At 41.5% G+C, this 26,478-nt stretch overlaps 1 protein-coding gene across 4 annotated transcripts in view; it reads right to left on the minus strand.

Moving 5' to 3' along the window:
• Positions 1–26,478, minus strand: part of FNIP1 (folliculin interacting protein 1) — a 100,051-nt gene that overhangs the window by 10,175 nt on the left and 63,398 nt on the right. For 3 of the 4 annotated variants that reach the window (XR_003087990.3, XM_006116070.5, XM_006116073.5), the window contains exons 4-14: positions 25,046–25,146; positions 24,662–24,736; positions 23,453–23,544; positions 20,165–20,248; positions 19,077–19,148; positions 18,152–18,287; positions 17,407–17,608; positions 16,560–16,645; positions 8,614–8,760; positions 4,590–4,759; positions 29–1,466 (exon numbers count right to left, since the gene is read on the minus strand). Coding sequence is in view for 3 of the 4 variants with exons in the window: in XM_006116070.5 (XP_006116132.2) it covers positions 29–1,466; positions 4,590–4,759; positions 8,614–8,760; positions 16,560–16,645; positions 17,407–17,608; positions 18,152–18,287; positions 19,077–19,148; positions 20,165–20,248; positions 23,453–23,544; positions 24,662–24,736; positions 25,046–25,146 (2,603 nt within the window). In the remaining variant the exon portion in view is untranslated. The remainder of the gene's footprint in view (positions 1–28; positions 1,467–4,589; positions 4,760–8,613; positions 8,761–16,559; positions 16,646–17,406; positions 17,609–18,151; positions 18,288–19,076; positions 19,149–20,164; positions 20,249–23,452; positions 23,545–24,661; positions 24,737–25,045; positions 25,147–26,478) is intronic. The other variant, XM_006116071.5, reaches the window with a different exon arrangement.

The following is a 26,478-nucleotide window of genomic DNA, read 5'->3' on the forward strand; positions in this document are numbered from 1 at the left end:
TGCGCCTGTTATTGTTGAAATTACTTACCCAGGGAAGGGGATCTCCTCTTCTTCTGCCCAGTCCTCATGCTCGCCTACGTAGTAGTTACTGTTCTGTCTAGTTAAATCATGACCTGTGTCTTCACTTTCACTGTCACCCAGGGCACTATCTGAGCTCTCATTTCTTGGAATGTCCCAATCAGATCCTGGGGCAACTTTTTTCTCTGAGTTCTCTTTATCCCCATGGGGGACACAAATAGAGATTTTGCCTCTTTGGTCCTGCTCAGCAAAGCAGTTTTTGCATGTCTCCTGGCGAACAGATTCCATAAACTTACAAAATTCACTGGGTAGTTTGTTGCTCTTGGTACCTAATTTTTTGGAAAATTCTAAACTACCACCATCATCTAGGACCTCTATCGGGGCTTGCACTGGAATATCATCAATAGTCCTGGTTTCAATTGAACCATCATCCGTAAAATACTCATCAAACAGACTCATGCTCTCTGCATTGTAAGGATGCGGGTTCCAATTCGGACGTTCGCTGATGACTTGAGGAAACGGTTCAGCTGTCCCACAGTTTCTATTTTGGTCCTCAACCGTTTGTTTTGCTTCACAGTTGTGATCAGCACTCACTCCTTCCTCCCTTGCTGCTTGGTTGTGATGCCTAGCAATTTGTTCCACTACGGCTTGACTTCTAAGTTCAATGTCTGAATCAGGAGACATGGAATCTCCAATCAGGAAAGTCACCTTTGTCTGAGCCTCAGTGGTACCACAAGGAAACGCATCAGATAAGAGTTTATCTGGAGGCTTCTTTTCCACAGCTATACCTGTTGATCTTGTTACTCTGATGGGCTGGTTACCAGATTCCAGTGACTCCTCAGTCCTCCATGTTCCTGCTGCTGGCTCTAATCCCGACTCTGCTATTGCACATTTGTCCACTGAAGATGACCCTGTGCAGATTATGGTCTCCAATTTGGCATCCAGACAAGGTGTCAATTTATCCTTGCACTGCTTAATGTCAGCAGCATTTTCTTGGCAGTCAGGAGCAGAAGTTGTTCTGCTCTTATCTGGAGAAGTCTCCAGCTCCTCCTTAGAGGCATTTGGGGCACATTCTCTCTCTTGTTGCGAAACGCCCTCTGTATTTTGCCCAAGAACAAGTGGGCACTTGCAATATTTGCAGCTACAGCTAGGAGTTCTCATTTCTTCAGACTCTCTAGTGAGCAAATTGCTTCTGTTCCTGTGGATTGTAATGAGCACATATTCAGATTCCTCTACCTCTCCTTTCTCCAGCGTGGTAGTAATAACTGTTCCAGGCATTACTATGGCTTCATCTTCCCCGTTTTCTAGCAGATGAGTCTCTTGTAGTTCAGAGCATCTTATGAAGTAAGTGAGGAAATAAAGCAATCTCTGAACTAAATCTTGTCTTTTACCAACCACCACCGTTTTTGCTAATCTCACAGGTGAGCCAATTGCCCCATACAAGTCTCCTGCAACAGAAAACAAAGCATAAATATTTTTCAGCTTTAATATAATCATGCTATTATTATACAGTTGCTGGTTTTCTAAGGCCAGGTCAACAATAGATGAGATTTGTGGGTAAATCTGCGCTAGCAAACTTCCCTAGTGCAGATACAGATTATACTGGCAAAAAAGTGTTTTTGCTGGTACAACTGTGTCTAACCTAGTGCTTTAGTTGTATAGAAATGTTGCCCAACAAAACCAAATCCATACTTCTAACTAATGTTCTTACACTTGCAAAAGCTTCTAGTGTTGATGTCACCTAAATCAGCGTGGGAGTCTCTGAGGGGTAACCATGTTAGTCTGTTTTAGCCAAAACAATGAGGCATCTGGTGGTACCTTAAGACTAACTAATTTAGCCATCTTAGCTTTCATGGATGCATCTGACAAAGTGGGCTCCAGCCCATGAAAGCTGATGCTCAAATACAATTGTTAGTCTTTAAGGTGCCACAGGACTCCTTATTGTTTCTGCATTTAAGCTCGACAGGATTGGCTTTAAATAGCTAGTCATCAATAGATGCTGATTTCACATGACAGAAATTGGTGAAATTAAATCAGTAACAGTTGGCGAGCACAGCCTCCCCCACACCTAACGCTAACAAGGATCTAGTGTCATTGGCCCGGCTGTCATGGCCCCTCCCGCTGGCGGGGGGAGTCCTTCTCCCGGGGCCCTGATCACAGATCTCTTCTCCACTGCACTATGACCGCCTTCCTCAGAGGTTGTGCCCAGGTGCCCTAGTCCCCTCTGCTGCATAGGGAGTCCCCTGCTGCCCAGATGTCTGTTCTGGGAACCCCGTGCGGCTGCACTGTCAGTGCTGCCCTTCCCCCGAACAAGACCCTCCCTTAATTTCCCACAACTATGAAAGTTAAAATAGTTTAAAACATGCTAAAAATAAAAATGGATATTTATTGCCAAAATTACAAACAAATCAAGTTCAACCAAGTTTGACTCATACGAGGATGATGCACAGACCAGAGGAACATCTGAGCTGCCTTATGTAGGCTCCAAGGCTTGAGTTCAGAGGAAAGACGCATGTTTTCTTTTCAAGTGTAATTATTTTTAGAGAGATCCTGACATGGATCTTATGGATGTCAGGATGGCCAAGTGGTCTAAAGCGCCAGACTCAAGTGATTGCCTTTTCCTCAATTGGGTATTCTGGTCTCCAAGTGGAGACGTGGGTTCATATCCCACTCCTGACACATCCTCCTCCTTCACAGAGGCTGTGGAATCTCCATCTCTGGAGATATTTAAGAGTAGGTTACATAAATGTATATCAGGGATGGTCTAGACAGTATTTGGTCCTGCCATGAAGGCAGGGGGCTGGACTCGATGACCTCTCGAGTTCCCTTCCAGTCCTATGATTCTATAGACAACAGCCTTAACAGCAATTATACACCAGAAAGGGGTTGCTACATCTGTCTCATTACAGTCCAAAAACAATGGAACCTTTTACCTCAACATAACCAGTTCAACTCTGCCCCAGATTGACAGTCACTGAAATTTATCCTCTCCTGTCACTTCATTGGTGATGAGAGGGGTCTCTCTTCAGTTTCTGGTGAGCAGGTGTTTATAAACACAAAAGCCAACAGGCAAGCTCAGCAGAGACGCCAAAAATTCAATGATCATGGAAACGGAGCCAAACTTTTTACACGTAAACTTTTCCTCTCCCGGATCAGCGTTTGGGATCACGGGGAGGGCGGCACTGGGACACTTGTGCTGCCACAGCCTGTGCTGTGCCTGACACAGAAAGTTTTGGTTGCCACAGGGCTTTCTATCACACATCTTTCATGAGCACTAAATCACTCTGAGGGTGTCTCCAGTGCAGCTCTGCTCAGGGCTGTCACCTGTTCTGAAATGAGGATCAAGGAGAGGAAATGGCCAGGGATGGTTTATTTGATCTTTATGGTCATTTTGGAGGCAAAGGGACCCCTGACCTATCCTCTCCTTTCCCCTGGCTTAGGCAGTACACCCAAGGCAGTGGGTGGAGACAGGTGCAGGAGCACCTGGGTCAGCCGCCCCTGCCTGAAAGGAAGTGATCGCTTCTGATACTCCTGTAAAGAGTCACATCCTAAGAAGATGCGAAGAAACCTTCTCTCAGCTGCAGGGGAGAGGGAAAGTAAATCTGTGCCAACAATGTGTCAGTGCTGGGGAGACATGCTACACAGCTGCAGCTCTCCCTTACCTTCTTCTCTTCCCTCTTTGCCATCTTCAGGGGGAGGTAATAGAGTTTTACCCATCCCCTGCACTTTCAGAGCTGCTCTGGTTTCTCTGTTTGGGTGCTTGGCTGTTATAGGGGTGTGAGGTGGTGGTGAAGTCTCACAGGGAGCCAGAGGGCATAGAGGAGGTACAACGCCTCCCTAATACCGGCTCTGCCTGCTATCGGACTCTTTGAGTTCCACAAGTTCCAGTATGTGATCCTCTCGCCCACCTCACAGGTCACCATGACCTGCGCCAATGTGGGAGAAATTCTATGAAGGGAACTCAACAGGTTTCTTTCCCTTTGAGCAACCCCCTCCATGGGGCTTGCTGCCGGAGAGGGCAATGTGACCGCACAGTGGGAGTCTGAAATTCTCATCTCTATTGACCAGCCATGAGAGGGTGACCTGAATCACCATGCGTCGGGTCTGATCCATTGAAGCCTTTCCTTTCTCAGCCAGAGTATTACCTATGGGTTTTGTGCATTAATCATCCATGGAGCCTTACCATTCATGGTCTCTCTAACTGACCACACAGATGTTCCTCCCCACAACTTGCCTTGTCAAGTTAGCATCACAGCAGCTAGAAAATTCAGTTTCCCTATAAAGACCCATAAGGGGAACAAAATCGTCTGTAAGACCTGTCCTGAAAAACTTAAAAGGGATTTTGTACTCTTCTGCTGTGGCTTTATTACTGATGGTGCTTAAAAAATGATGACAAAGTACATAGTAAACACAGTGTCACTCTGTAAGCTTGATCTATAAAGCTGTATCTTGGTTAGAGGGCCCAGATTTTTTACTTGTAACGTGTGAGTGGGCTGGTCAGGAGAAGTCACAACACTCGCACATGTTTATGTGGTGCGCCAACGGACAGTTTGGTGAGGTTTAAGACATACCTAATTGTGCCCACAGTGGGTTGTATGGATGGGTCTTGGCCAACATGTCCACACTCTGGGAGGAATGCTTTTCCAGGAAGATTTTTATAGGAGGCTGTCCATTTGGCATGACTGTTGGGACCCAGGCCAGGTGGTTAGTCAGAATTGCAGTCAGAAGGGCTGGTAAAAATCTGAAAATGAAACACTCGGTGTCACTTTTTCCAATCCGGCATTCATTGCATTAGAGCAACAGCAATTCCACCAACAACAAAAAGCAAGAATGTTCCTAAGAAGAACACAGAGACTGTAAAGGCCGCTCAGCCTGCTTTGATTTCTTTATGCAACAGACTGGAGAAAGAAAATGTACTGTCCCAAGATGAGAAGCATTTCTTGAAAGGTATAAAAATTAAAACCATAAAACATTTCCATATTATGGACATCTTGATTCTTCTGTTTAGCAATATTGTAAGACTTCTATTCACCAGTGATTGAATGCATAGCAAGCTGTTTACTGTAGCCATAGAGTGTGCTAAAATATGTGAAACCAAAAGGTCTGGGGAATATGTTTACTAATTATACACAGAGTACCATACTGCCAATAAAACTAATAGTAAGTAAAGTTTATTATTAGAGAACACTAAACATAATAGAATTTTTATCTAAGGCTATGTCTAGACTTCTTTTTTCTGCCAAAAGAAGATATGCAAATTCAGAGCTAATTTGCATATTTCTTCCACTCATGTTATCAGAGGAGGTTTTGTCGAAAAAGACAGCAGTAACAAACCCTTTTTTGAAAGAACCCTGCACACCTCATTTTTTTAGGAAGACAGGTTCTTTTGAAAAAGGCTTTCCCCCCCCCCCTGAAAGAACCACGTCTAAACTGCTTTCTTTTTCGACAAAACCGCTTAACATAACATGCTCAGAAGAAGATATGCAAATTAGCTCTGAATTTGCATATCTTCTTTTGGCAGAAGAAAGCAGTCTAGACGTAGCCTAAAGGAAAGGGTGGATTTTCATTACTTTAACATTTTATTTTAGTAAATCTTCTACAACCTAGTAGTTCTTAAGTATGAAAAAACATCTTCTCAAAACACAAGTTACTGGGCTTCATTACAGCTGTAAGTTAGATGAAATTCTATGGCATGTGTTATATAAGAAATTAGATGACAATAAGATCTAAAGAAATTATCCTTTTTGGTTTTAAAATGTGTGCATCTATGAAAAAGAACATCTCAGGAAAGAAGGATCCTTTATACTTGCTACCAAACCTTGAATACAGATAGATATTGTGCTTTGTGCTTAACAATAATGCAATTTAAAAATGATATGGTTACTTGATTTTAAAATATGCTCCGAGTTCCGTGGCATCAACACATTACTCTGTGATAATCATCCAGGAAAGGTGCATTTCTAACAGGCAAAATAGTTTTCATTTGCCAAGTTAAGAAATTGAGTGAAACAGCTTTTAGAAAAACCTGAACAACATGATTTGATGTACTAATATAACAATTATTGACATTGAATGGATACCAACTTCACATTCAAATATAAATGGAGTAACAATTGCTGGAAAGACTTTAAATAATCTTTTTGAAAGACAAGCTCAAAATAATTCTTCATTTGAAATATGTTTTTTTATTATCGCCAATCTGAACGTAACATACTTTCTCTCCATCAATGCATGGTACAGAGCAACATGCTTTATACTATAACCAAATTTTACATTTGCATTCTACATAAACACTAAATTAAAATGTTTTAAAAGTCATAAAGATGACAACTTGTTGCATCTAAATATGGAAAGGCAAAATTACATGCTTCCCTTCTAATCATTTTCTTTGGTTTTGTCCATTTCTGTGGCAATAAGATTGTATTTTCCATAGGCCTTTGTTCTGCAGAGATATTAGAGATATGTGAGTTGTTCAGGATAGAAAGAGATCTTGTGTCTTGCAAATGTTTGAAGTGCTTTGTATGCTTATGGCACTTTAAATAAACAACAACAATACATCAATAGCTAATGAAATCAGATGGGAAAGTTCAAATGTTAGTGAGTTACAGACTCTATCTCCATCCCTTTTCCCAAATATTTCTAGTTTCTCAGTAAGGTTAAATTGAGGTCAGTGGAGCAGAACCCCTTGGTCTATGATAGCATTATGAAAAGGTAAGTTACTTTTGTTGAAATTATTTTCTGTAGGCAATATTCTGTACAGGTCCTCACTGTGAACTGAAAGTAATTTCTTATGCTGAGAACTGTACACTGAGATTTTACATTTTAAAAAGTCCCATTTGCTGGGAGAGAGAAAGCGTATGTGGGAAAAGACACAAATATGACTGGATCCGGGGAGGTTCTGACCTGCAAAATGCCATCATGTTCTTGCAGTCAGCCTTAGGCAGTCAAGTACTGGCAAATCTTAAAGGGGAAGTAGCACCCCAGAGTGCTTCTGAGTTTTAACTGCATTTTTGTTTGGACATTATTTTTCCACACCTTCCCCCCCCCCCCGCCCCCTGCAATGCTAACCAAAGGAGTAGCAGGAGACCAGTGAGCTGGAGAAAGGGTAAATAACTCCAGTCCCCCCTAAGGATATTTGCAGAGTTGACCAAGGATTTGGCAACCCAGGATTCCTCTTCAGACCAACAGGTGGTGCTGGTTGGCCTAACTACAATTTCAGGTTCCCCTGAAGAAACAAAAAACCCAGCAGACACCCTCTGGGCATGAGTAGAACAATGTCTATTTAAATACAGTTTTGTAGATCTTAAAAACTTTAGTCCTCTGGTTCTCGACTGCTGGCTAGAGAGAGTACATGGAATAAATGAATGGAGATTTGGAACTAAACTAGAAACCTAAGGTGTTGGGTTTGATTCTCCTCCCACACCAATGTATACTAGGAGCTTTTCTACTGAAAATAACTGAGTTACAGCAGTGTAAAGCCGGTGTGACAGAGTGGAGAACTAGACCCACAGAATTTGATGCTCCTAATACCCTCACTGGAGCAATGCTGGTCTGTTTAAAACAAAACCAAACAGAACCACATCAGAAAATATATTTGAGGTTAAGTCTACATCGGTACTTTACAGAGCTGTAACTATCTGGCTCAGGGGTGTGTCAGTGCTTAAAGTGCCAGTGTGAACCAGGCTCCTGGAGCAGTTAGCTACTCCCCTCATGGAAGTGGTTTACATAGTGTGCTGGGAGAGATTTTCAGTTGCTGTGGCTGCGCTTTAAACTTTTAAATGTAGACAAAACCTAAGTGTGTACAGTGTAGATTGACTGGAGGCCGAAGCGGTTAAGCTTGGCCACATTCTTCCACCTCTCTTGGAACTTATTTTGGGAAAAACATTTCAGCTCCCTCTACAAATCACCAAGGCTTTCCACATCCCCCCCCAAAGTCTGATGGCACTCATACTGCTGCAAGAAATCCCTTACTGAAAGGAGATGGATCATGTCCCATGCTAATTGTAACCTTCCTGTAGGGGAAGAAGGATTGCAAAATTAACACTTTGGGGCAAAAGTAAAAGGCTCTGAGGTACAACAGAGTCATGTTTTCCCTTGAGGACATGTGAGCAACATTGGCCAGCAGCTAGCTCTTCTGCTTCCATTTCTTTGAGGTCTATTTTCACTCAGTCTTCACATATTTGTGCTTGTTTTAGGATGTCAGTGCAGCCAAACATTTTTTAATCTCTCATATTTATGCCTTGGAGTAAGAGGATGAAGAGAAGACAAAATAATGAATTTATTAGGGCATGTCTGCATAGCAGGGCTAAAGCTGACATAAGCTAAACAGCTTGAGCTACATCAATTGTGTAGCTTAGGTTGAAATAGCTTATTTTGGCTTTTGTCGCTGTCTACACAGCAGGAAGTCCGAGGATGAGCACTCTTCCTCAGACTTCCTTCACTCCTTGTAAACTCCTATAAGCCCAGCAAGTCTGCTTTTGCAGCACAGACGTACCCATAGCTCCGGCTAGTTCTTTCATCTGTTTTTGTCAATGTTAAACTCTGACATCACTGACCCTCCTCCTCCCCCAAAAAACCCTAAACTAAACAACTTACTGATTTTTTGAGGCATTTTCCATTAAGAAAGTGAACTCCTTCATGAAACGATAGCACAACTGATTCTTTTCTGGAGTCCCCGACATCATGGTAAGCCAGACAGGTTCACCAATACGTGGCATGGTATAGAGATTGCAAATAGTTGTTCTAAAATAAATTCAAGAAGGAAAGGTCATATGGGTAAAGAATGTATTTCAATATTTAATTCCAGTTGCTATTTATATCAAACTTAATTTTTTAATCAGTTATTAGGCAAACTCCACAGAAACTAAGAACCTTTCACTTAATACACCAAATTCACCTTTCCATCTTTGTGACCTAAACACTAGAAACACCTTCTCAAACTGAAATGATCTCCAACACAATAATGCTCATTGATTCAATAGCTTCCGTTTAGAATGCAAAGGAAATGAAGGGTTCCACAATTAATTGGTTTAGCATTCTTTCTTTTGTTTCATATATGTCCTGCTCTTTATATGTGATATTCAAGCCACATCAATCCTTCCCTAGTCTGATTTATTTGGTGAATATGGCACTTTATGGATACACAACTTGTGTTTTAATTGGCCACTTAGTTTGAAAATTCACAAATATTTCCACCAAATGCATAGGGGAATGCATGTGCAGAAAGACAGATCAGTTAATTCTTCGAATGTAAATTAGGGTTACTGCACCTGTCCATACCTTTTCAGTTTCACAGAGGACCATAAATAGACCAATTAGAACTCTGGCTGTTTGCTAAAGAATCCCATTAAAATCTCTCCAACAATTCCCCAGCTTTCCTTCTCCATCCTAATGAGTTTTGTTTTAAGTTCAGCACCATTAAACAAACAATTAAACCAACCAGTGATGTCAGCAACTTTGAAGAAGTCAAAGGAAATACCTATCGCTTCCACTGGTTTTCCCCAACTAATTTCTTTTATTTTTTAGAAGAATGCTGTGATAAGTATCTTTCATCTAACAAGACATGCAAGTCTCAGTCCCTGTAAATCGTGCCTAGTCAAATCTCTTGCTTATAATGACAGTCTCCAAAAGCTCAGTGTATTGGTCCCAAAATTATCTTCTGCTCAGGACAGATACTTCTAGAGTGACAGTTATGCATGCCAGGAAGGTGAATGCACTCAAGAAGCAGCTGCCAAAAAACCTGAACCAATGAAGATTTAGGTGAAGTTCTCTCAAAAATGAAGAAGCTTTGGATGAAAACAGCAGTGGTTCAAGCCATGGAAATAGTCTCATATGACAGAAGAATTCAAAAGCAGAAACTGTCCCTAGGCAATTGGGCTTCACGGAAAGCAAAAAACCACACAAGGCTAGGAACTCCAGTGCAGATGGAAAGTCTCTGCCCAAACTGAACACAAATGACTTATCAAAACTTTCAACATATCGGTATAACGTTCAGCAAAGCAATGTGAGGATGGGGCCTTTCTTTTTCTTTTTAAAACTGATCCACTCTATTGATTTCCATTTTAAAAAACAAATTTCAGCACTTTAGCAACCGTCATAACTATCTCTTTTAAGTTCTTACTTTAGATTTTGTTGAGGACAAGTCTCAGTTACTCCCTTCTTGCACTTGTGCCAGGAGATAAGTGGGATGGGAGGTAAAGGGGAAGAACAAATGTAGCTTTAAAGCCACCTTTGTGCTCACCATATTCTCAGACAGCTTACGTGGCCCTTAAGCCACATCTATACTTACCACGCTGGTGATCGAGCTTCTGGCGTTCAATTTAGTGAGTCTGGTAAAGACCTGCTAAATCAAGGCTACTCAACTTGGAAGCCCCGGGGGCCATGATGATACTCACAGCACATGCCAAGGGCCGCAACTTAAGTGTGGATGCATATACATGCAAATATATATGCAAATATATGCAAATAGCTTCTTTCACACTATGTTCTGGTGCTCCTGACACCTCTTCCCTGGGGACTAGAAAAGGGGGCCGTCTGTTCAAGCCAGCCCATCTGCTTGCATCTTTCAATGCTCACCCGGCCTGAGAGACGCCTCGCCATTGTGGAGCATGTTCCCAGAGGAGGCCATGTTGAAAGGATCCCACCTGAGGGACATTTGCTGAGCCTTGCGCAAACCCAAACCACACCGCAGGCCACATGTGGAGTAGCCCTGTGCTAAATCAAATGATGAGGGCAGCCCCAGTCAGCATCAGTACTCCTCGGAGTTGTGAGGAGTCATGGACACCAATGGGAGCCATGGCGCAAAGCTGTGAAGGTGGCACCAAGCTTGGCTTAAGGTATGTCGACTCCACCATGTTATGTGTGTAGCTGGAGATGTGTACCTTAAGCCAGCCTTCTGGGTCTAGTATAGATCTGGCCTCAGACGTAAGCTGCTGCCTTGAAGCTACTCTGGTTTATACTCTACTTCTCAAGGTGCTGCGTGAGCTCTGGCTAGCAGAGGACAGTATGACAGTGTGCTGTGGCCATGGCAGGGCGGGGGATCAGGCTGTGAGCATGGCCTGGGGTGATAGGAAGCAGAGTGTGTTTGTGCTGAGGCATCAGAGCTTGAAGGTCTGAGACATAGCGCTGCTGCTTCACTGTGCACAGGGGATGCCTCTAGGGTAAATCTCCACACTTATGCGTTAGGGCTAAAAACAGGAGTAGCACAAGAAAGCTTCCCACCAGCCCTGATTCACAGCCCCTTCTCTTCAGTGATCCTTCCATCTGGTTCAAAGAATGGGAGAGATCCAGAGCATCAGAATGCATATTACACATATTTTAAACTGGGGGGCCAGCTTAAAACTGGTGTCAGAATCCACACCGTGAGGCAGAGCAGCCCTTAAAAAGCCAGAGGTAATACCACATAATAACCCTTCTGTCCTGCATTAGTGCAGGCTAACACCAACAAGCCCTGTGCAGCTGTTCAGTTGTTTTCAAAGGAAAAAGAAACTATTTCTACACTAAAACCAAGATATTAAAATATTTGTTTTTGTTGAAAGGAGAGCTTGAGTCTTGTGACTTGTTATTTACTATTCTGGTAACCGAGGCTGCATCTGCAACTGATAGTGTTTCCTCAGAGACAGATCAGATTCCACTGGCCACCTGCCAGCAGGCATGTGACTGCAGTAAAGGGAACCTTCAATACCAGACATGTAAGTAATGGCACAGAAACCAAGGGCAAGGATTAACTGCTTTGCAGCTCTGCAGACAGAGGGGGGGAGGAGGGGAATCCCTCCTTTAACTTCTAAGCAATATTTTCTCAAACAAATATTCCTGCTTTCATCGATCACCATCTGTGATCTGCAGCAAACACCTCATTTAACAGCACAACACCCTCCCCCCCCTTTGCTATTCAGACCCTAACTTCCCCAATTCTGCACACACATCAACCCCTTAAAGTGACAATTCAGGGGAATTTCACTTTGTAGGAGACTCTTTTTCTCATGAAGGTTCCGGTACAATAAAAACGGTTTACATTTAGAAATTCTTAAGGGAGTCTGAACTTTTGCCTACAATTTGCAGACATTCATGCACTGGAGAGGGGTGCGGGGAGGGGGTGAGAGGGTGAGGGGAGGAAGCAGCCGTGTCCCTGGCAACACAGGGAACACTCAAAAGAAAATATGAAAATACCACCTCTTATAACAGATATCTCAGCTTTAAAAAACATTCACAAACACACACACACACAAAGCCATTGGAGTGCTGGGTGGGGCTGTACTGCGTATTCCTATGGGTGCAAAGAGCACCTAGCATGCCATGGCAGCTACCAGAAGACAAATAACCGTAATGCTCATTAAGAATCCAATTGTACTGCTTTGGAATAGCGCTGCCTACTAGTTAGAGCACAAGACTATGACCCTCTTCCCGGCCTTCATTCACCATTACACCATGAGCAAATTCTTTCCCTTTTATTACCTTTTATTTTTTGAACTACAGTAGAAATATAGGACCCACCCTGCCACGGGGAGAGGCACTGCACAAAATCATTTTAAAAAGACGGTCCATGCCCCAAAGTGCTGCTCTTTGTGCCTCGGATTCTCAGTCCATGCAATGGGGATCAGAATCCTTCCCAGCCTCAGAAAGCAGCTGCAATGTTTACTTCACTGATGTACGTAAAGCATTTTGCGGTTCTTGAAGGCAAAGTGTTATTAAAGTAAAGCTTAAAACAGTGGTGGGGAACCTCTGGCCCAGAGGCCGGATGCAGCCCTCAGCTTGCTTCAATCCAGCCCTTGAGGCTCAGGAATTCCCCCTTAATGGGGAGCCTGCACTGGCATTCCAGCTCTCCGGCCACCCACCCACAGGGCTGGAGCACACAGAATCTACTAGCCTGGGCCCCCCAGGCTCTGGTGTGTGAGGGGAATGTAAGGAGTGTCTTTTTCCTTCTTAGGGGCTTTTCACTTTGCTTTTCACCTGTGAAAAGCCCCCCAACTTATTTTTCTGTGGGTCAGTGTCCACCACCAAAAAAAAAAACCTGTTTCCCACCCTGTCTTAAGAGATTCTTAAGGTATTTTTCTTTTCTGTTAAAATAATTTTGCTGCCTTGCAAAATTCATCTAACATACTTGCCCTCCCCCACTCCATTTTCCTCTATAAAATGGGCAATTTTCTTGAGACAGGAAAAAATCACTCTCAGAATGCAACATACTTGACTAAGAGCATGTCTGTTCTCTTTTGTCCTCATGCCCATTGCTGCTGTGGGAGAGCCCATGCAATAGGCAAGATTCATGCACCTTGCTGAGTTAGGCATCGTGCAAAGGGACATAAAGCACCATCAATTTTTAAGCAGAACCCTCTGTTGAAGTAAGTAATGTAAGCTGCTTAAGATTCATGGGTATGAAATAGGCACAAGCATGTTAGAGGAGTCTTAATTATAGACCAAGACCCCATGTGCTACAATAGAACAAATCATACATAAGAACATGTGCAGATAGGTAAATAGAAAACCCAGAGATCCAGATCCTCTCCTGCATTAGGGCAGCTTGACATTGCTATACCTGAAAAAAGCTGATCTAAAGCCATCTTTTTCAGGCACAAGAGGATCTTGCCTATAGAGATGTCTTTGGGAGTCTCCTACCATTCTGCTCGACCAGTGCAGACGTGTCTTGCCACAATAAAGGTTGTGACTGGGATAGTCACATGTCCGAGTGATTTGTGGGCTGCTAAAAGAATCATATGGGGCCAGAGGCAGTTGTTGTTCATTAGATTTAAAGTCTAGCATGGTCTGCATCTTCAATATAAAACACATAAAAACCTGACCATTACTCGACAAGAAGAACAGAACCAGACTAACTTCACGGTCAATTTTTGTACCTTGGAAAGTCACAAGGCAGTGCCTCCATTCAAAATGTCCCTTGGGAATCCCCATTTGCATGGCCAAGGGTGATCAAGGATATTGCAGATGATAGAGTAGATGTCCCATGGGAAGGGAGGAAAGACAGGCTGCGAGATGCAGCATAGTGCTACTTACTACAGAATTAAGCTCCTATAAAAAGCCAAAGGGAAGGTGTGGGGGAGGGGAGGAGGAAGAAATCAGGAAACATGAGGCAGGTCCCAGAATGTAACAATGGATGCTGTCTGTGCACTTGGTAAGAAGAGTAATTCCCTCGGGATTAGGGATGTAAATGTACCTTAACAATTTTAACTGGATTCAATGATATAATTTTAATCATTTAACCATTTAACCAGGGTCTGGATAGCCTGCAGTGGGCAGCGGGCTTCTTCAGCACAGCCCTCTGTAGGCAGAGGGGGATGCTGCAAGCTGCAGCCCAGTTGCTGGTTAACTGGTTACCCGGTAAGCATCAGCTGGTAAGTATCATCCAAAAGGGCAACCCGTTAATCCTTTACATCCCTAGCCAGTCTCCCCTTCTCACCTGCTGCCCCAAACCGATTTTTGTGGTGGGCAACAAGAGGGCCATATATGGACCATCCTCATTTTCACTTTACCTCAGAGAAGTACATCTTTTAGCCCCTGGATAGTAAAGCAGGGAGCCATACTCTCAGCAGGTATAAATTAACCTTGCACTATTGACTTTAGTGAAGCTGTGCTGATTTATACCAGCCAAAGTATGGAAATGAGGCTAATGGGAGAGCTTCACATCTTCCCCCAACACATGCACGTACAACTGAATTTTCTGAATAATGCAGAAGTCAAGTGTCTATCTAAAAGATATTCCATTTAACCCCAAATGGATTTTTTAACTCATTCATCCAGATGTTGACATTTACATGCACTTCTTTTTTTATACTTTTAGTTTAAAAGAGGCATTTTTCTGTTCCGTAAAAAACACTTTTCATAGTAATCTGGCTACAATACGGCATTACGAGTCTACACACCCCAGAGGAATATGGTTCTAGAAAGCTGCCAAAAGCTGCAAGAGCATTTGCGCATTCCTACCTATTAACACACTCAGTTAAAAATAAAATAATCCAAATGAAGACTGAGGCCCCAGGTAAATCCATACTGGATTTAATTCACCTACTTTCATTGCAATGGTACTGTATTCACACCACCATGGAAACACTGCATAAAACTAGTAGTGCACATCTGCTTCCATTGGGGGTTACCCAATCAATGTGTCATGTGAATGAATGATCACTTAAAAACTTCAGAAAACAAGCTTGCCAATCCTGTCCTATAAAGTGAGGTGTTTTATTTTACTGTTCCACTTGCATTTTCACCTTACAAGTACAAAGACGAGAACCCTGAACTTCTCTTTCACTCTCTGCACGTCATCTACTCTTCAGCTGGAGCACAACCAAACAGAACTTATTGAGAGGGGAAGAACACATGGGTGAGTTTTCCCGGTGCTGTGACTTGCAGAAGCAAAGCACAGAACTTGCATCCTCAGGGAGAACGCCTAAGGGCACTTCAAGTCACCTTTGAGTTTGCCAAATTTCCCGATGTCAGACAGCTCCTAGAAATAGCCTCCAGGATTGCATATGCAGCTCAGGTGGTGCTGAAAAGTCTCACAGCATGGCGCATTACAGGCCTGTCCCTCCAGCCCAGACAGACAACTGACAGCATAAAGCAGCTGCTTGCAGAACTGAGGATCTGGCTCATTATGAGATGAGAGATGTTTGGAAAATACCACAACTGTGCTGTTTGCCCTTAAAGAGCACATAATCCAGGGATATTCAGTCACACCACTGTAATTCTATTAACTGCAACTAAACTGGAACACTTTTTTTCCCCTCAGATGAAAGGTCCCACAGAATCTTTTATTGCTAAGAAAAACACCCGGTGAGTTAAATGTCGGGGAAAAAAGGTTAACTACCTTTTTACAATATAATGTTGCTGTCTCCAGGGCTTGTTAAATGTAGTTCTAGTCTTTTAGGGGCATCCTGCCACTCCTACCTAATCATTAGAAACAGATTGGTTTCATTTTTCTTTTCCCATGCTACCTGAATTACTCAAGGAAAATGCCAGCAACATACTCATCTGTGTTATTGCTTAAAAGAACTAGGTTGTGACACTGCCCTCTCCACTGTACAAGTGTCAAGAGGAAAAGCTTAGATTTTTTTTGAAGGATGCTCCTGTTGGAAATTTTTGTAGAGCAATATCTATAGTTCCTCTCAGAGATCTGAGAGGGGAAAAGGTTTGTCTTATTCACAGATCAGGAAAAGATATACTAGAAAAGTGTTTCTCAACCCGTAGGTTACAACTGGCAGGGTGGACCATGAAAGGGAATCCGAGGAATGTGAGGCATCGAAAACTTTATTACAAAACGAAGCAAAGAAAATCTTGCTCACCTGCTTCCCACATCACCATGCCCTTTCACAGTCAAGTACTCTCTCATAGATTCTCAAAACACACACCCAGGTAAATCATATAGGTTTTGCAATGGTAGTTTTAATGCCATTACAGTTAAGGTAAGTGGGTCACAAATCATTTCTTAACTTGAATAAGAGATTGCCAATCTGAAAGGGTTGAGAAACACTGCACTACAAAGGATCTCAAGCACTTCCAAAGAAACAGCAATAAAAGATTTAAGACTAAACACTCACCTGAATTCATTTAGGGCATCTACAATTCTGTTATATGCCAAACTCCGTTGACTGGCATCAGCTGATCTACGGCTCATTTTCATAGCCTTGAAAAAAATCATTAAACAGATAACAAACACCATACATGGCAACAGAAGTAAAGAAAATGGAAAACAAAGTCATGTGTTTGGCTTTATCTTTTATGCTACCAGTCAGGCAAATAACATTTTTTTCAAACATGATAAACGATGGTACATTGCCAACTTTCATATATAAGGAGAGTTATATGAGGGATGTGTATTTGCAGTCTCTTTCTCTTCTGCACTTTTAGACATTCAAGCTAAAAAAGAGTTCAAAGTTTGCATACTTTAACTCTTTCATTGCAGCAGCACATTCATAGAGAAAACATTTCCTAGAAGAGGCGTTTGAGATGAAACAATCAATCCACCCCTCATATGTAAAACTATTCAGCAAAAAACTAAAATAGTAGAGTTGTTTAAAGCCCATAGGAATGCACTAATGGATCCTGACTCTGCAATGTAATCAGCCGGAGTGGATCCTGTATAGTTGAGAGAAGGAGACAAAGGAGGTTCTAAGTCACCTTTCAACCAGTGCAAGTCTAAGGACTGTTCTAACTTCCAACGATCCTTTCAGCATCCTGCAGCATGCGTTGTCCCCTCCCCAACACAGTCTCTCTACTGTTAGTAGGAAGCAGGGGCAAAGACCTGGCTCTTTGAGCACAAATCTGCTATTACTCCATTAGCGGAGAGGAATCTGTCCCACTGTATTACAGATACTTCAGTAAGATGCAAGAAAAAAAATCAACAAAAATACAGAAAGTGCAAGAATCTCAAGAGACTGTGCTTACCTGTTCTATTGCACTCTTCAGTTTGTTCATGTGACTTTCAAAAAGAGGGAAATGTGAGAAAAAGAACTCATGAAATTTATTATTTTCCTCCTCATCCTTTGAGAGTGAAAATATCACACCAATCGCTATCTTCTTTTTCCTAACAATTCCAGGGCTGGGGCCAGAGCTGTCATCTGACAAATTAAAGCTTTCCTCTACGGACCTTGAAGGGGGCGGAAAAAGTGAGGAATTATTGCTTTAAATGGCAGTTTGAGTTCTTATATGTTTAAATATCAGAACATTTAACTTAAGCAAACTCCTTTTGTTTGCATTTGCTGTTATATCATCTTCCCTGGTGACATCAGTGTTGTCACTCTATAAAAGCACGACACATGATTAAAAGATGGGCCTTAAATCTCAAAGACCAGATCTGAAGTTTGCGGAGTTCGGATCTGGTATTTCAATTCACACCCATCTTTGCCAATCATTTACTTTTTTACTAGGATCTCAGGGCTCCTCTTAAGAATTTAAACCCACATTTTTATCTGCAATTTGTAGTCAGGTTTTATTGTGTGGAAAAAAAAAACAGTAAACACTATAGAGAAATAAATCAGTAAAAGCACCAGAGATCCAATTTTGATTTCTCTTACAGCAGTATAAATATGCCATAGCATGTAATAGCGTTACTCTGGAGTACACCAGAGCAGAATCAGACTAGAGGAATTTGCAAGAATGAGAAGTAAAGCCAGCTATGTCATCAGCTCACCATCTAGGGAAGACCCCATTCTCCAAACTTGTGGTCTGACTGCGACGCCAGCGTCTTTGGTAACTGCTGGCACAACTTCTGGTAAGTGAAGAGCCCGGGGAGGGAAATGGAGTGATAAGCAGGCTGCTCAGAGATGCTGTAAGAATTGGGAAAAAAGGAAAAAACAAAAACAAAAACAAGTGAAACTCTTTCTACTTTGCTAAGAGAAAAGAAAAGAATATTTGGGAAATTAGGTTAGCAGTTACAGGGACCCCACTAAAGGCATCTGATTAATCAAACATCTGGCTCATCCCTCTGATCTATACACATTTCTTATTTTAAGATTTATAAACAGTGTAGGCACTGCGTATATGCAGATACCTCGCACTGTGCCTCCTGCCCCACAAGGCGGAAAGAGAACAATCTTCTTTAATGGATAAGAAACTTGGTAGTTTCAATCCCTTAACAGCTCTCCAAAGGTTGAGGGAAAAACAGACAGGAAGGATGGCATGTTAGATGCAAGTCCCATCAACCTGAGTTTATTGAGGGACACTACCCAGATTAGAAAATGGAGATTATTAATCCCCTCAATAATAATGGAATACAATATTTTTGAGTGTGTTATGAGTTAGATTTGAGTCTTTAACTTGCCTGGCTCATTGGGGGCGAGTTATATTCAACTGTACTGCTGAATGCAGAGTATTTCTGTGAGACAATTTTAAGTATATCAAGGATACCTGAACTATGTGGATAGATGCTCATCTCTAGCATTTGCATAAATATAAATAAATTAACACATACATTTTAAAACAGATCATTATAGTAGGGAAAGTCAGATTTCTGGGATTCTGGTTTTAGGGAGGTCACCAAGCAATAGAGAAGGTGGCTTAGATAACAGGATAGATGAATATCTAATGGCAATTATTCGCAGTGCGCTGGATTTTACCAGATCTTGCTATGCCGCTGTCTCTATCCTCATTCTGCTCTCTCCCCGGCATGTCCATAGGGTTGCTGTGAACTGAAAAATAAGGCACCAATCAACAAGAGAATATACATTTTCTGTCCCTGTTTGTAGTGTTCCACTTAATTAATAAAACCAAATCATGCTCATCATGTCAATGCATTAATTTAGATTTTTTTCAACACACTCTAACAAGCCCATCACCAAAGATGCTGCTAAGCTGAACAAGCCAAAATTTTTATTTGAAAAAGCTCTTACATATTTTGTTTCTGAAATCTGCCTCTTTATTTAAGAACAAAAAGTTTCAGGCCAACATTCATTCTCTCTCTCATAAACAAATTTATGGAGTAAAATCATAATGTACCAAAAGGGTATTAGCCAAGCCACTAAAGCACTAAGTAAAAGACAAAAAGAGAAACTTAGATCATAGATGTGTACAAATCAGCAATACTCAATAAAAGCTGTGTTTTCAAGTCTGGACCATGTAATAAACAATTCTTCCAGAATGTCTTATAATAGTAAACAGGAAGGAAAAGGGTTACTATTAAAACTTTATATAGTGAATTGCTTGTTCAACTAAGCTTTGAGCAGTATATTTATTCACAGCCAGTCCTTATGCGTATAGAAGATCAAAAAAAAAGTGTCAATCATAATAATCTTAAATGTGATATATTTTACAGATCTGTGAAACAAAAGCTACTCAGCCATGGAAATGAGACCAAGCCACTGAAAACAAGAAAGGTTCATTTTATATGAACCAAAAGTGACTACATTTCTTGAAATTTGGATAAAACAAGTCCAGATTTAAATTAGTTTGTAAAGCAAATACTGCCTCCAAAATAAATATGCACCATGCAAATGGGCATCTATAAAAACAAAACTCATTAAGAGAACAGAACTTTTAAAACATCTTCTCACCAATGATAAAAAGTTAAAAAAAGCAGACTCACTTTACGTTTCCCCCTCCAATTTCACAACTGTATTTTAAAAACATATCTTATTTCCATGGCTATACTACAAACCCACACATCTTTGTTACATCAACTAGACTATCCACACAGCACACTGCAAACCTGCAAAGAAAGAGGCGCTCCGGATCAGGCGGAGCGGACCTTGTTCAGAGAACGCTCGCCTAGGACTGCAAAGCTGTGAAAGACCTACATGGCAAAATGTAAAATACATATGAAAGAATGAAGTTAGTAAAGCAGAGCAGAGTCTGTAGGAGAGGAAAAGATATAAGCCAGCACAAATGCAGACCAACAGATATAGGGGAATGCAGCTCTTATACTCAGCAGGAGTAACAATCCAAGCTGAAGTACCTACAGTTAAAATATTGTATTTCCAAGATTTTTTTAAAAACCTGGGATCCAATTTTACATTATCTCCAATAAAAGGGACTTTTAAAAAATAAATAAATAATTTATGCTGGAAGTTAGGAACACCTACTTGCTTAAAACTTTAACAAAGATATTAGATTTAGTCTGGTGTCAAACATTTATTTGTACATCTCCATTGAGGGAATGGCTAGAATACTCCCTCTTCGAAGAAGATGAAAGAAAGCATGAGTAAATTAAATTTAATAGCGTGGCAAGAAAAATTATAGGTTAGAATTAAATTGCAAATTAGGAGTAAATACATGACATTGGTCCTAAGAATGGTGGATAGAAAATAAACATTAACAACTTTAAAATCATAGAAAAATTAATTACTGATACATAAGTTGCATCAGGGAACTAGGTTATGCTTGTTTTACATATATCACAAAAAAATACAACACTGACATTTTTAATTAGTTAATTGCAAGCTGCACCAAAAAGCTGAATTTGGGAAACTATTGAGCACTCAAGGTTTTCTATGCAAATGTATTTAAAAATTCAGAAGACTGCACTTTAACTAAAGTGCCTCTTCATAGAATCATAGGGCTGGAAGAGACGTCAGGAGGTCATCAAGTCCACCCCCTGCCCAAAGCAGGACCAATTCCAACTAAATCAACCCAGCCAGGGCTTTGTCAAGACGAAACTTAAAAACCTCTAGGGATGGAGATTCCACCACTTCCCTAGATAACTCTAGGTAATCTTCCTTCTCTTTAAATAACTGAGTTCTTAATTAATAGGGTCCTACCCAATTCATGGTCCATTTCGGTCAATTTCATGGTCATAGGATGTTAAACGTCTAAAATTTCAGTTATTTAAATCTGAAATGTCACAGTGTTGTAACTGTAGGGGTCCTGACCCAAAAAGGAGTTGGTGAAGGGTCAGAAGGTTATTGTAGGGGGGTTGCAGTATTGCTATCTTTACTTCTACGCTGCTGCAGATGGCAGTGCTGCCTTCCAGATTGGCAGGTGGAAAGCGGCAGCTACTGATCAGAAGTCCAGCTCTGAAGGCAGAGCCAGCACCAGCAGCGCAGAAGGATGCCATGGCATGGTATTGGTATGGTATTGCCATCTTTATGTCAGTCAGCAGCTGTCACTCTCTGGCCGTCCAGTTCTGAAGACAGCAGCGCAGAAGTAAGGGTGGCATCACTACTATTGGTGGGGTTCTGCCTTCAGAGCTGGGTGCCCAGTCAACAGCTACCACTCTCCTGCCGGCACTGAAGGCAGCACAGAAGTAAAAGTGGCAATATCACGATCCCCCCCTAAAATAGCCTTGTGACTCCTTCTCCCCCTCCAGTAACTCCCTATTGGGTCAGGATTCTAATCTGAGACACTGATCTCCCCTGTGAAATCAGTATAATGCAGGGTAAAAGCACACAACGGGCCAGATTTCACAGGTGAAGACCAGATTGCATGATCCACAACACATCTTTCATGGCAATGAATTTGGTAGGACCCTAATAAGGAAGAAGATGGCAGGGACTAATTAAAAACCAGAGCAGGTATGTATGAAAAGAGTAGTGTGTAAACAGTCTCCAACCAAAACACACAGAAACATTTTTATATCATGAGTTGGCAGGAGCCTGTGGGTTAGAACCTTTTTTTTTAATTTAAATTTAGTTATTACAAATGCTCCAGTTACAGATTAACTTTTTGGCCTTATCTTATGCATTGTTCTCTCTGCCATGAAGTGAGAACTGTAAACAAATACTCATGAAAGGATTGAAAGTTTGTACAGTCTCATTGCAGTTTCAGTATTTCTGTTCTTTTTCTCTGTGACTTTCCACCAATCAAAGTTCTGGCCCGTCCTACCACAGCACAGCAGGAGAATTCTCTTCTTTTTGTGGCTGCAGAAGACCACCAGCATTATGGTGCTTTGTAGCACTTATATCATTGGATCATACAGTGACAATTCCCAAGTTTTAATTTTCCCTGTGGATTTCTTTTTTTTTTCTGAGGGGTGGAGGGAAGTGGGGGTTGGCACATCAGCAGTTTTGCCAGACAAATGCCAATGTCATACAAATTGCAGAGGAAAGTGCCTGATAAAGAACATATTTACTATGGTTCCTAAGTCAGTTGGGCACTTTTAAAAATCTCACACAATGCCAAAAGGAAACACTGAATAATGAGAGGTTGTATAACATTGACTTTCCATATTTTGTAAACTTGGATGCATGTAAAGAACCATAATCTCAAACTCCTTTACAAGGTTTCTCTTGTAAATGAATTAATGGCAAGAAAAGTAGCGCAAGTCTATTATCATTATTATACCTCAATTAGCTTGGAAGTGATGGTGTAAATTTTAAACAAATGTGTGCCGCAACAAGGAGGAAAAACCATGTGTGAACCTTCTCTGCCTTTTTAAAGCTGGTTCACGTTTGCAGTTTCAGCCCATGTTTAACTTGAAGCACAAATGTAGCCTCACTTAGACTTATGAGTACATGGGTGGATCCTTGTTCCCAAGAACTGATGCCATTATTGAAGCCAAAACCCCATTTGGGGGCACAACATTCAATTCACCTCAGGGGTCTGGATACTAGAGCAGAAGAGTATGCATGTCTACAGATAATCTTGGATGTTGATCATTTAAAATTTTCAAATTAACTTTTTCCAGACAACTGTATTCTAACTACAAAAGAACTTTGGCTTGAACATTAAATTAACTAACAAGAATTGGAGAATTGAGCTAGACAGAATCAACCCTCTCTGATCAAGAAAAGTGGTGTTTCCTCATATAGGCAGTATTTAAACCACTAATGAAGATGGAAAAAAAAGCTCCACGTCCCAATACCAAAACCTAGGATAAACGATACATCTTTTCTCAAATCTATGCCAAGGTTTCTTTTTATAAAATCCCTTGCTACTGTTTCAGTGTGTTTTATGAGCTGGATAATAAATGTTCATATATGGAATTGTTCGCAACAGTCTAAAAATCTAGTGATTATTCAATTAACAAAGATACCAAGAAAGAAAAGCAGCTTTAAATTACCTATGTTTCCAAGAAGTCCATTCATAATTGTACTATGGTCTGTCTTTAATGTATTACTATCCTGATTAATGAACTCAAGACTGTCCTGCAACCTAGAAAAGCAAAAACCCAACAACAAAAAATCAGTAATTCACATTTTGGTACAGTGCTGTCTGATTTCATTGATAACCTGAATGGAACACATTAGCAACTAGTGCAGGCTTTCACAACAGTTGTGGAAAACCCCCACTAACCTAACAGTGCTCACAAAGCCAGGATAGTTGTACAGTTAGCACTAGAGATGTAAAGGATTAACCAGTAACCCAGTAATGAGCCTTACCAGCTGCCAACCTGCCTGGAGCAGTTCTCCACCCCCCACCCCATGGCACGGGATGGTAGGCCCAATGCGCTGCACTGTGATGGGTTCAGCCTGTCCTGTCCGGAACAGACTGTGGTAAGGCGGGCCCAAACGAGCTGAAGCAGCCCCCCCGCCCACAGCACAACGTGAGCAGGGGGCTGCTCCTGGGTTAGCATTCAACGGGTTAACATGGTAAAGGGTAATTAACATCTCTTGTTAGCACATGCAAACTCAGCAGCAAGTAGCTCAAAGACAAAGCCGCTGTGTAACATCTCAGGGTATGTCTAGACTACATGCCTCTGTCGCCAGAGGCATGTAGATTAGGCTACCAGACATGGTAAAATGAAGCGGCGATTTAAATAATCGCCGCTTCATTTAAATTTACACGGCTGCCGCGCTGAGCCGACAAACAGCTGATCAGCTGTTTGTCGGCTCAGCGTGGCAGCCGTGTAAATTTAAATGAAGCGGCGATTATTTAAATCGCCGCTTCATTTTACCATGTCTGGTAGCCTAATCTACATGCCTCTGGCGACAGAGGCATGTAGTCTAGACGTACCCTCAGTCCCAAGAGATACTGAGTGCCCTCAACTGTCACTGATTTCTGCAGGACTCAAAACGAAAAACCCTTGCAGGATCAGTTTTGCCGAAGTGCCAGCAACTACTCTGAATGACAGTCCATCCCTTTCCTTACGGCCAGGTGAGGTGGAGATGATCATAAGCAAATAACAGGGAGGCAAGCTACAGGAAACAATACAAAGTTCCTTGTGATATGGATAAAAGATTCTAAGGCTCCTGACATGATCAGAATTCTCTTCCAAGCAGTAGTTAGGTTCAGCTACTCAGACTGAGAATACCATTTCTAATGTACTCACGTGTTTAGACTTCCATAGATGCTACTTCCAGTTCGAGCTGTAAAAACCTTGCTAAGCATGAGCTGAGGAGGGGAGCTGTGAGACAAAAAAAGGAAAAGGTCAGTACAGCACAACTGTCCCAAGACTTCCTTCTTGTCCTCTATTCACATCCCTCCAGATTTTAAAGGCTTACATTTATAACATGACAATTAGCCTAGCATTATTGTATGTCTAAATCAGTATCAGGACAAATACTATTTGTACCTGAATTGAGAAACTGCCTCTGTTCAGCACTGGGAACATTCAGAAGAACAACACTTTTACTCCAATACAGAATCTTGTGAAGAAGACGTTAGTTTAAAAACTCCCCCCAAAACACAAAAACCCCAACAGAATGAGTCTCACCGGATCTGATGAATTTTCAATGTAGAACCCTTGTAGCTCATGGCCACAGAGCCAAACATCATCTCCCCAAGCATATTGGCATCTGAAGAGCATCGAGAACCCTATAGGACAGATCACTTTGTTATGCACGTGAACCTTTAAAAGTACATTTTTGATTAAGGAAACACAGAAACAAGGACAAATATTTAAAAATGCTTTGTTCTGGTATCGGGTACATTTGAAACACAACATGGTGCAGGCCCCTTAAAAGCACAGTATAGTTGGCTGAGATACTTTCTATTCCAGGGAACAATCTTAAGGTGGGCTTGAGGACTAAGTCAGTCAGTACAATTAACAGAACAAACCTATCTCTATGGGAGGGACTGCTGGCAGTTGTTACTGGAAGACAAAAGTGAGCAGATTGCTGAAAACCAGTTCACAATTGGTTGAAATGTAATCACAAACTAGTCCCACCCCTTGTTCTCCCTCTTCCACTGCAAACAAAAACTTTACTTAAAAAACAATGAATACTCTAGCAGCACCTTAAAGACTAACAAAACATGTAGATGGTATCATGAGCTTTTGTGGGCACAGCCAACTTCTTCAAGTGAAGTTTTTCCAGTTACAGACTAACATGGCTACCCCTCTGAAGCTTTACATCTAAGGCCATTTAAGCCTTCAACCCTCCATCCTTACCTTGCCAATGATGCCAGCCTTTAACACCCATCTCTCAAACACCTTAGTGCTTTTGCCCAGGCCACCCTTTATGCATAGGTGTATAAACCCAGACACTACATTGTCCTTCTTCAAAGCTCTCCTTAAATCTTGCTCTGCCATTTAACAGACATTTGACAAAGGCTAGACAGTGGCTGTGCTGTGTCTGCTACTTATTACACTAACAAGACCACTTTTTTTCAGAGTGGTAGCCATGTTAGTCTGTTTCAGCAAAAACGTGGAGTCCTGTGGCACCTTAAAGACTAACAACTTTATGTGGGCATAGGCTTTCATGGGCTTCATCAGATGCAATTACGTCACCATTACCTTGTGTTCCTCCCACATGTGTTGTATTCACCTGTTATCTCTTGTCTTATATTCAGGTTGTAAGCTCTCAGTTTTACCACGGATTACTGTCACTCACCAGTTGTGGTACTTTTACCATGCACTGAGTAAGATTACCAGTTTTCATAATGCCTAATACTATCTTTTCAGCCCCATGGTTCTTGGTTTTTCACCCATATGTCGTTATAGAGTTTTATGAACCACTCAGTCAGAATTTTCCCTTCTGCCTTCAGTACACCTCCTTGAATTGTGTGAAAATCAGGCATTTCCCTTATCTAGATATGGCCTTTGAGAGCTGCTTCAATTTCATGGGCTTTTAAAGGTCTTTCTTCTATTTCTAACTTAGCACTGGCATTTCTCTCATCTTTTGCATGACTGTTGGCTCTGGACAGTTT

Source organism: Pelodiscus sinensis, chromosome 16 (genome assembly GCF_052426305.1).
Source record: "Pelodiscus sinensis isolate ZL-2025 chromosome 16, ASM5242630v1, whole genome shotgun sequence".
Lineage (NCBI taxonomy): Eukaryota > Metazoa > Chordata > Testudines > Trionychidae > Pelodiscus > Pelodiscus sinensis.